The 10,909-nt window shown below is 39.3% G+C and overlaps 2 protein-coding genes across 3 annotated transcripts in view; one reads left to right on the top strand and one right to left on the bottom strand.

Annotated features, from left to right (window-relative positions):
• Window positions 1-643, top strand: part of LOC111584725 (oocyte zinc finger protein XlCOF26-like) — a 6,960-nt gene extending 6,317 nt beyond the window's left edge. The window contains exon 4 of the mRNA XM_023293954.3: window positions 1-643. This exon is cut by the window's left edge and continues 363 nt beyond it. The gene's annotated coding sequence lies outside the window, so the exon portion shown is untranslated.
• LOC111584722 (E3 ubiquitin-protein ligase TRIM9) overlaps window positions 1-10,909 on the bottom strand; it is a 63,159-nt gene that overhangs the window by 11,495 nt on the left and 40,755 nt on the right. Inside the window, exons 5-9 of one of the 2 annotated variants that reach the window (XM_023293947.3) lie at window positions 10,705-10,858; window positions 9,374-9,519; window positions 5,266-5,404; window positions 2,819-2,857; window positions 749-1,052 (exon numbers count right to left, since the gene is read on the bottom strand). In XM_023293947.3, coding sequence (XP_023149715.1) covers window positions 749-1,052; window positions 2,819-2,857; window positions 5,266-5,404; window positions 9,374-9,519; window positions 10,705-10,858 — 782 coding nt within the window. The remainder of the gene's footprint in view (window positions 1-748; window positions 1,053-2,818; window positions 2,858-5,265; window positions 5,405-9,373; window positions 9,520-10,704; window positions 10,859-10,909) is intronic. The other variant, XM_023293948.3, reaches the window with a different exon arrangement.

Genomic DNA, 10,909 nt, shown 5'->3' with positions numbered 1-10,909 from the left:
AGCTTAAATGCACTGTTAAGTGTTGTCTTGGTCGATTGTTTTAAATGCTGATTCATTAAATTTTCCTTTGGTTGCTTCATTTAAACCCACATCCACTGGTTCTTTAGCGTAAAGTTTTAGCACAGTATATGAAATGGTCTAACAAGCAAACAACCAACCAACCAAAACAAGCCAACAGACCAAGCAAACAACAGACCAACCAATCAATCAACTGACTGACCAGCCGACCGACAGACCAACCAAACAAAAGAAACAAACAGATCAAGCAAACAACCAACTGACCAACCAGCCACCAGACCAAACAAACAGGCAAACAACAGGTCAAGCAACCAACAAAACAACCAACAGGTGAAACAAACACACAACCAGTAATTTGTTAAATTAATACAAATTCATGATAATCAACTCTGAACCCTTCAGATTCATCTTGGATGAAATGTAGTAAAATAGTTTAAAGTTGTTCTCTCAACCACCTGCAATGACAAAACTGACATATACAGTAATATGTCACACACAGGGGCTGCTTTTTATTTATTTGATCCTAGAACTACATTTTGCCTATAACCTCTGTACTTTTACTTCAGTGTAATTTAGGTTTTTACTGCTACTTTTACAAAATAAAAGGATCAGACTTCTTCTTCCATCACTGTGTGTTGGTGTGTCTTTTCCGAACATTTCTAAAAATGAATAAATCAAAAACAACATCAGCATTAAAGCACAGACAGTCATTGGTCTTTTTCTTGGTTACCTGTTGGTGTGTGAGTTGTTGTGCATGAACCAGGAGCGGTTGTTGTCCACGTACATGGCCCAGGCCTTGTCGTCCTTCCCCAGCATCACGTCCTTCAGCACGTCGGCCCGGGCGATGCCGAACGCTGGGTCGGGGTGGTTGTCATAGCGATCGATGGTCATCTCCCAGTAATGGATGCCTCTGGAGAAGGCGGAGTTCCCCATGACCACCCGGTCGTCGTAGCTGTTGCAGGTCACCGTCAGGTTGTCGTTGGAGAAGATGATGTCGGGGTGAGCAGAGGCCGGGTCCAAGGTGAACCAGGCAACTGTACACAGGAGGAGGTTAGTACACACCATTGTTTAGTAGAAATACACAACCACACCAGGACCTGATGCAGTGATGATGACTTTACAAACACAACGTGATACTGGAGGTTAAAAGTTCAATGAGGTGGAGTTACACTGTAAAAAAAATATCTAAATGGAAAGAGTGGTAATACTATTAAAAAAGTATCAATATTATGAATAAGATTAATAATCCTTATCTTAACACTATGTGACTTAACTTACACTCTATAAAGCTTAATAATTTCTATATTATCACATCTGTGTCAGACAATCTGCAAATCTTAACTGGTGCCTGCTTGGAACAGCAGAAGGGGTTAGAAAAATATTAATCATTAAAATCTACCTAATTTGCTCTTTTAAATACATATTTATCGTTTATCAGTAAAATATAGTAATAATTTTCAAGAAAGTTCAGTTCACCCAAAATACAAAAAGTATGTCAAGAATAAATATTGAACTTACACTTGGCAGGTAGACAGAAAAACAAATAATGTTGCACACGACATAATAAGTTTAAGTTGATTGTATGTCATTCTTGGGCTGATTTAATTTTTCGTTGCTAAAAACACCGCAAACAAAATTCGATTCATGTCTACTGTAAAAGCTTATTAGATTTAGTCAATGTTATTTATATACACTGTAAAAAAAAACAACGTAAAAATCCAACAGTAAGGGTGCCAGAAAAGATAAGTTTTAGAAAACTGTGAAATATAGTAACATTCAACAACTATTTTTAAAAATATGGTGAAAATAATGCATTTTTATGGTCAAACATTTGAAAAAATTATCGACCATTTGAAAAAATACAGGTGGGAAAGATTGAGAGAATGACAAAAATATATATCTGTAAGTTTTTATTACTTAAAAGATATAATTTTTAACAAATTTTTTTGCTGATTTCCATACAGTAAAATATTGTGCAATTTTACAGTAAGTGTCTTTTACATTTAGTGTGTAAATTAATTGTATTATTTTCTGTAATTTTTGAAAAACAGGAAGATGGATAAATTAACAGTAAATTGTTAAAAAAAAGTTTAAAACTTGAAAAAAATAAAATGATAAATTTGTTTTTTTACAGTGTTTTTACAATTTTTACAGGTGTCAACGTACTTTCCAAGAGAAACACAAAAGGAATGTTACAAATGTAAGGTTAAGAACATATAATATGCAATAAAAAATACAAATATATCTGGCTAATTTAAATATTAAAGTTAAGCACCTACAATTTTATATATAAAACCGAATTACCTGACTAATTTACAGTACAGATTTGGGTTAATGGCCCAGAAAACTATAAATGGAAAACCCAATAAATCCAAAGATTTAACCCTAACCCTCTCAAAATCTGTCTTCATAGCTGATGCCTTTAGTAGGAAAATATGCTTTCCTGTAGTTTAGGTGAACTGTTCCTTTGTAAGTTGGTAAAAACAAAAATAAATTCACAATCCTGCTTGACTTGAGTGTAGAAAAACGCAGTATCTCTATGAATGTTGGGGTGTAGCAGGTGGACGTTTGCAGTTTTTATGGGCTCCACTGGACTTTACTGTCTACTGGTGTTACCACATGCAGTAAAGTTTCATTACGTGGCTTAATTTCCCAAAGGAGAGACATTTATTAGAGGCTTAATACGTGGAGCCCACAGAGCCGCAAACTGCCCCCCTGCTGGTCTGAATGTGAGGACGTCACTGATGGAACAGACAATGACCTGAAGGGGGGATTAGTCTGCAATGAGAGCTGTCCATACCTGTGCCTATAGACTGAATATCACATGGGGGGAGTCCAGCTGAAATGTGAAATGAAGGGGAGGAGGAAGTAGAGGAAAAAAGGAAAAAGAGGGGAACGAAGCAGACAGTGTAGGGAGGGGTTTAGGAGGGGAGGCGAAGGGGGTACAAAAAAAACAAAAAAAAGCAGAATCGATCAGGGAAGCTGGTTCAGCTCAGTGACCAGAGGAAGATCCCCAAACCCTAGAAACAAACCACCGAAGACTCAAACAGAACAAAAACAAAGAGAAGCTCTGGACTGACAAATTCAAAAAAAGAAATAAAATCAAAGCCCAGTGAAGCCTGCAAAAACACTGAGTGGTTAGATCTCTTTGTGCAGCTGCTGAGTGCTCCCTCTGTCAGGTAGGGAGGCTGTCTGGGCCTTTCAGGTCCACTGGTGGATGACAAGCTTCCCCATCTATGCACAGCAGCATTGAACTAATGGGAAAGCAAGCACATGGCTGGACTAAAGCAGCTGCACACCCTCCAAACAGAATCCACATCCTGCCGCTGGACTAAAATCCTGTCACAGATATTTTGGAGGCTTTTATTGTTATTATTCATGGTGTTGCATTAACTATAAAGCCATTTGAAACACATGATGAACTCAAAAAAGCGTGGTTTGTATTTGAAAACCTGCCAAGACAGTTGATCTTAGATTCTAAAGACGATGCTTTAGTCTGGCAGCAACAATTTATTAGTCCTCAGATCTCCTGGAGTTCAGTGCAGATTTGTTGGCTGTAAAAGGAACAAGTTAGAGAATGTGAGCCAAGACTCTGGTCTGTGAAGCTGTATGATTATTATTACACCTGTGATAAAGCACCTGCCAGCTGTTTGCCAAAGCACTGATCGTATGTAGTCTAATCACAACTTATCAAACATATAAAATGTGCTTAAACCTCCTTAAAGATGAGATCAGAATAAAGTGGGTCATCCGTGGTATCTGGGAACCGTAATCCACCTGAGGAACAAAGATATGAAGACAAACATGTGGCAGATGCTGAAAGAGTTGAAAATGGATGTTGTTGGTCCTTATAACAACATCATCTCCATGTTAGGAATGTTGTCGTGTCTTGTATTGTTCTTCCTGTTGTGAGTTGTTCTTGAAACTTTTCATCTGCATCTGTATTTTTTTGATGTTGTAATTTAAATTGTAGCTTCTAAGGATATACTGGTCAAACTTATTTCTATTTAATTTTTAACATTTTTCATCTGCAGCATTTCCCCCAGTCCTATAATTATATTTTGGCATTTTTTTTATGATAACAACCAGAGATATCCTGATCAAGTTTGTATTTTACTCCACAGTCATTTAATATTTAGCATTTTTTGATACTACTTTCCTATAAAACAGCCGCTTAAAGTATTGTAGATGAGCTGTAGTATCTGGTTTCACCACCAGGTGGAACCTCTAACTGGTAATAATTGCAGAGATCTGAGGAGGCGATTCCATGTTGGCAAACAGAGAGCATTGTTGGGGTTTCATGAGCAAAAGAGCACCATGACAAAGTCTTCTGAGACGTTTAATGACCTCCAGTCAGTACATTAGTATTAAGTCAAACTGGGATTAATTAGAACATCATTCCTGTATTGCAGTAGTTTTTGTACTTGCTGCTTTTGTGGCACATATTCTGTGTCTGCTGTATTATTTAATTACTGGTTGATTTTGCTGCACATATTAAGTAAATAACTCCAATTTACTTGAGTGACATTGGATTGAAACAAAGCGCTGGGCTTAGATTTTTGGTTAAAAATTGTCTCGACTGGCTTCTAACCTGATTTCAGGGTCGAACTCTGAACATTCCTAATAACCACATAACCTACAACTGTGATAACAGTCTTTTTCATTTGTTATTTTCAAGAACGTATCTGGGACTGTATGTAAAGATGGACAATTTGGAAGCTCTACAGAACTGGCTAAAGGTAGAACATGTTAAAAATGGGTTCTGCTGTCGTCTGCTCAGCTCAGTACTGCACAGATTCTGGTTTTAGCATCCATTTCTGCAATAATTTGGCTTCACTTGTGCACACTGTGAGGAAATGGTGATGTTTTGCCCATATTTACCCACAGACTGTGGTAAAAATTGAATTGTCAGCCTTTACTGGTGGACAAACTATTTAAAGGAGGCTCTGTGTTCAGTTGCAGTAAGCTAATACTGGAATATACGTGGGCGATGACGCTGTGAAAAAGAGCAATATACTGAATATAAATGTGGCTTGGCTATAAACAAATACATGAGGAAGGTTTGTGAGTCCAACTGAGGCAGTGAAGAAGAACTAATAAGTGTATTTTCTTGCATACCTGTGAGCCTCAGTCTGGATTCTAACTTTGCGAACACACACTGAACAACTATGCAGGATCAGAGGAAGACGTGAATGAATTCTGTTATCAGGATGTTTTTCTCCTTAAAGATTGACAGTGATGACGTACTCTCAGAGGTCTGCATGATCAGAGTCTTGCTGTACTGGCCCACTCCGCTGGCGTTAAAGGCCTTCACTCTGGACTTGTACGTGCTGTGGAAGTGGAGTCCGTCCACCGTGCAGATGGTCTCCGTCCCCACGTACACTTCCTGCAAACACACACATCGAGTCCCGTTAAAACTGGCAGATACATCAAGTGCGTAATTATGACACCCAACAGTCCTGTTTGTCGAACCCGGCAGGCTCAGCTTCTGAAGGAGCGTCCCGATCGGATTTGGCGGCGAGTTTAATAAGTGAGAGTTTGTACAACTGAGCGTGGGAGCTGCAGCCCACGCCGCAGTATAAATAGACACGAGGACACAAAGTCGCCAGAGCTCAGTGTGAAGCTGCGTTGGAGAGATTCAATGAGTCAGAGCGAGAGTAGAGGAGGAAGGAAAACTTCCCTCGCCATTTGGAAAATTGTTTTCTGGCATAGTGCTGCATCCGACACAGGTATGACACAGAAAACGTGGGGAAAAAGGCAATTTTACACACAAAAAGATCAGAGAAGTTCCAAAACATGCTCCAAGGTGCTCTACATTGTAATGTTTTGCCATCTGTGGACACTCAGAAAATGCTGTTTAGATTTTAGTAAACTATTGTTAAAAAAAAAAAAAAAAAAAAAGGACCAAAGACATTAAATTTCTGTTTTCATTTTTTGTTCAACTTATGGCATTCTAACTCTTTTATCATGTACAAAAGACTGTTTGGAGTAGAAATCACCATAATAGTTCTAAAATGTGTTCCATGATACTCTATATTTTATTTTTCTGTTGTAAATCACGTTAACAATGAAGACCAAACACCTGTGTTGTACAGTTGAGTCAACTTCTGTTTTCATTTTTGTACAATTTATGGAATAACTTTTGCATGTTGTACAAAAGACAATTTTGAATTCTGTCTACTTCTAGTCATGGTTGTCCTGTTTCCATAGAGAAAAATGCCCAACAACTGATTGGGGTTGAATGTGCAACTTGATGTTGGGGAGCTTTCTGTGCTTATTTCCACCAATTTAATGGAATTATAATGGACGAAAGGGTCTCCTCTTTACAGTTTGCGGTGTACTATTCCTTTACGTCTATTGCTTTTTGCAAACGAGTTCTCAAAACTTTCCTTCTCAAGGTGCTGGATCCATAAGTACACACTGATTCCTGCTTTCAAAGAGCTCAAAAGACTTTATTACATCTAGAAAAGGTCAGCTTGGCGATTCCAGAAGAAGAAACTCCTCATAACAGTTCCAAAACATGCTCCAAGATGCTCTATCTCGTATTTTTTCGCTGTAAATCACAGGTTAACAGTGAAGACTCTCCAAGGTGGAGTACAATTTGGCATCGACCGCCCACCAATTAGCAGTTAGCGGATACAGTTGGCAGATTGGATGCAAATGATCCCCCTCTTATGGAATGGTTGTAATTAAGACAGAGGGACGAAACAGACAATTATAGAACCCAAATGAACTGAAAGGGTGAGAGATTACGAACAGCTGGTTTGAGCTAACAAGCCGTAGAGAGGAGAGTAAAATGGCTTGAGGTCACTGGCACCGTTTTCCAAAATTAAAACACAGGACGCCTCAACAAACAGCTGCTGGTTCAGTCGCATTTCAGAGGCAGCGTCGAGCTCAACCCTTTTCAGTCTCCTCACACACCAGTAAAGCTACCAAACTGACTTTTATAAGGCTACCGGTGCACAGCAGGTATCAGAAAGTCCAATATTTTGACTATTATCTCACATTTTAGGTGAAAAGCTGAGCTGAACCACTTTAATTACGCTGCCCCAGCTGCTCAGACGAATATCGTCGACATCTAGAGCCCATTCAGAGTTATGAAAGGATGGTAGCAGTTTGACAGAGAGCAAAGCCTGAAATATGGGGGATCAGTTGGGTGTTTGGTGGTTTTCTTTATTTAGAGTCGTACCATCCCGTCTTAGCTCGGCAAGTTGCAAAACAATCTGAAAATTCAATTCCTCCTTTAAGTGATGGGATCGAATAAACACTATTTTCTAATTTGTAAACTTGGAATTTCCATGAATCAAATAAGATTTAGAAAAATTTGAACCACGATCTGATGAAATTTAACTAATGCAGTCCCGTTTTTGAGTGTAAAACTCCTGATATCATAGTAGTGATGGATTTTTAATGGTATTCAGACTTATGTAAGGTTTAAAACCAAGATTTCAAGACAAGTTAGACCCTCTGAGCCCATAAATCTGCCAATGGGTTTGTAAGACGTGTTTGTCATTTTAAAAACTGACAAAATGACACCATTTATCAGAGCTAGAAACCGTAAAAACGGAAAGAATCATCAGATTTTGAAGTTTGGATGGTCCTTTGTGAGAAAACGTAGCCAAATCCAAGCTTAAAATCACAATATTTCATCCAAATTACTTCATTCAACATGTCTTGTTTAAAAAAAAAATCTCAAAAATCAGCTGCTTGCATTAGCCAAATTCTGGAAAAAACTCAAAAAAATGTGTGCTTCTTGGTGCAATCATGAAGGTATTAATGACTCAGCTATATTTGGCTGAACTGCAGGCAGTGTTTACACGGAGCAGAGAGGAAATAGGCATGAAAACAAATGAAAAATGTAAGTAGTAAACTATTACGACATGCAGTTACTGTTTTTCAGTATAGGTGACACTTGTGAGCACTTGGAAAAATGTGTAGCATGTTGATTCCAGTTTTTTATCCAATTTTTGTAAAATATATAAAGGGAAACAAAAATCAACTTTTATTTTTCCTTGTTATATATATATTTATAGCAGTAGGACTGTGTTAGACTGCACAAAAGATGTTTTATAGTTTTCTGTACTTATAGTCATGGTTGTTCTGTTTCCATAGAGGTGCAAGACTTTATATTGCAATAAGAAAATGAGCCCACAGGGAGTAAAAATGTTACAGAAGCAAAAAATGCCTTGAAAATTCTAAGAGTTTAGAGAGTTAAACGTGCAACTTGAACTTTTTGCATGTATTTCCACCAGTTTAATGGAGTTATGATGGACAAAAAGATGAACTCCTGACAGTTTCTGATGTACTATCCCTTAAATTCTTCTTCTGCTTCCTGCATTGAGCTCAAAAAACTCAATCACATCCTTCTTGTCCAGGTGTTGGATCCACGATTGCACACTTATTCCTGCTTTCAAAGAGCTCAAACCACTTCATAATGTTTAGATAAACTATGTTTCAAGCCCACACTCCTAATCTTTCTTGACATTTTTTTCCTGTTTGTGCAGAAGAAGAAACACTGCCTTTCTGAGAACAAAAGAAATCCTTGTTCTTTTCTCTGCTCTACTCAACGTTTACTTTCTTCTTTCCCTCTGTGTGCCGAAGCTGTAAAGTCTCAGCCTCTGGCGAGTTTTTGTCGGATTTAAAGAGTAAAACGACATTTTTTCCCCCCCAATTTAAGCAACATGACTCATTTATTTCACACTAATAAAAGATGATTTAAAATACTTGGCTGGAAGCTACGTCCCAAATGTTAACATCACTTTAAGTAACTGTCTTTGTTAAGAGTCGGTGGGGCTTCTATACGGAGGTTTAGAGTTCAGACACAGATATCCTCTGCTATTGTACTGAGGGAATAGTCCAGGAGGTATAAGTTGCCCTCGGAACAAAGCAGGGATCTGAGCGTATAGAGAACCGGGGAGGGTCTCTGTGAGGATGGATTACATGCTGAGGGAATGAAGGCCGCCTTGATGCCGGATCACGCTTCCTGCGGGATCATCCCGGCCGACAGCTGCGTGAAAAACCCTTTTTCCTTGACGGCGAGTCATTCAGCGCCCCGATACGCTGCGTCACATGACAGCATGGCCTCCGCACAGGGGGATTTCAGCCACAAGACGCCGCTTTCACATCCACCCTGGCAACACATGAACGGGTCTTTGTTGGAACTGAGGCAGGGGGAGTCCCGTAAAGGTGAGTTACTACCCGAGCTGCTGCTGTTTCTCACTTTTTCTTTTGGTTTCTGTGTGTAAATCTCACAAAAGTTCCCATTTAAAGGTGAAATAACACCGTTGTTTGTTACAGTGAACACATAAATCCAAGCTTGTGTGGAGAAAATAGCACCTGCGGAGTGGACACCTACCCTGAACGGACCCCCGTTTCCATCGTCCAGCTCCAGGATGTATCCGTCCACGGCGATGGTGGAAAGCGGCGGCTGTTTCCATGACAACGTGGCGCTGTTGTTCTGAGTGCAGCATTCCTCCAGCTGGAGCATCGGAGCAGCTGGGACTGAGGAGGGCGAGAAAACCAGGCCAGATTACAGCCCACCGAGATATTTAAAGACGAGCACACTCGCTCGCACGTGCACACTCCCCAGCGTGGCAGCATGACTCTGCAGGCGTTTTCAATATTTATCACCCGATCAATAACTTAATAATTAAAAGCTTCTCATTCCTGAGACTTTTATTTTAGCAAACATCTGCAGTATGTCAGAAAATAAATATTTTTTTTAGCGCATAAACATCCAGTCATCACTATGTCGAGCGGCAGAGCCAGTAAAAACAAATAATCAGAGTCGCTGCATTGACATTTAAATTGTTTTGGCTGATTAAATACAAAGCTTCCACCTTAAAAGTTGCAGGTAGCTGCTGTTTTGCTTTTCAGCAGCACAGGGAAGTACATTATTTTCCTTTTCTGGTTTATATGTTAATCAGTAAAGATGAAAAGGCAGTAAAATATCCTTTCATTTACTTTTTTGGGAACAGCTTAAAAGAGAATAATGATATAATAAAACAGCTTCAAAGTTTTTGGAAGCCCTTATTTATGCCTCATGATAACTATTAATGCTGGAGTGCATTAGTGTTGGGCTCTAAAGTTGGGTTGCAACACATTTATTTACAAAAAATGACTGAATTAGGCTGTTGGCTCGTAATCTGACATATAATAATTGTTTGACTGATGATAAAATATTGAAACCATCTCTTAAATGGGAGTATTAAGCTGTTCTTTTTGTAAATAAATGAGCTGCAACATGACGGTTTCGTGAACTACTTGTAAATTTTCGACCCCGTAACCACAGAAATAAACCCCAACTTAACTTAACGCTCATGTCACGCTCCAGTTCTGGCACAAACTTAACGGAAATATCTAAACACGTGTCCACCGTGTGCCCGAGCCACACCGCCTCTCGATATAGTTTCATCTTTGTGATTTTGACATCCAAAGAGGTCACATGCGAGAACAAGCTGCCTCTAAACTCCAGGGAGTGCTGTCACAGAAAAAGAAGGACGCTCCCAAACATTAGTGTCCATAATACATTTTAGTACACTCACAAATGTCCCAGTAAAAGTAGGTTTTTCCACTCATATTTTACCAACAGCAGCCTCAGTGCTGATAGGGAAGCACTACTTTGCTTGAGAGCATGAACTTTTCTCTTTGAGTTAAAAAAAAAATCTGTCTTCTTTTGTGTTTTACCTTTCATCTGTACAAAGTCCAGCTGGTGGATGGTCTGCAGAAGAGGTCCGCTGTCCAGAGTGAGGTCAAAGTCGCTGGTCATCCTCGGGGTGAGAGTTCCCTTACCCCACTGGCTCTCTGTCATGTGGACCCTCCGGATCAAAGCATCGGAGATCTGGGAGAGACAGAAAATCAGAGGATAATGTCATCTACATTTGAGATATTC

The sequence above is a fragment of the Amphiprion ocellaris genome, chromosome 20 (assembly GCF_022539595.1).
Source record: "Amphiprion ocellaris isolate individual 3 ecotype Okinawa chromosome 20, ASM2253959v1, whole genome shotgun sequence".
Classification (NCBI taxonomy): domain Eukaryota; kingdom Metazoa; phylum Chordata; class Actinopteri; family Pomacentridae; genus Amphiprion; species Amphiprion ocellaris.
This window is presented reverse-complemented; position numbering and strand designations above follow the sequence as displayed.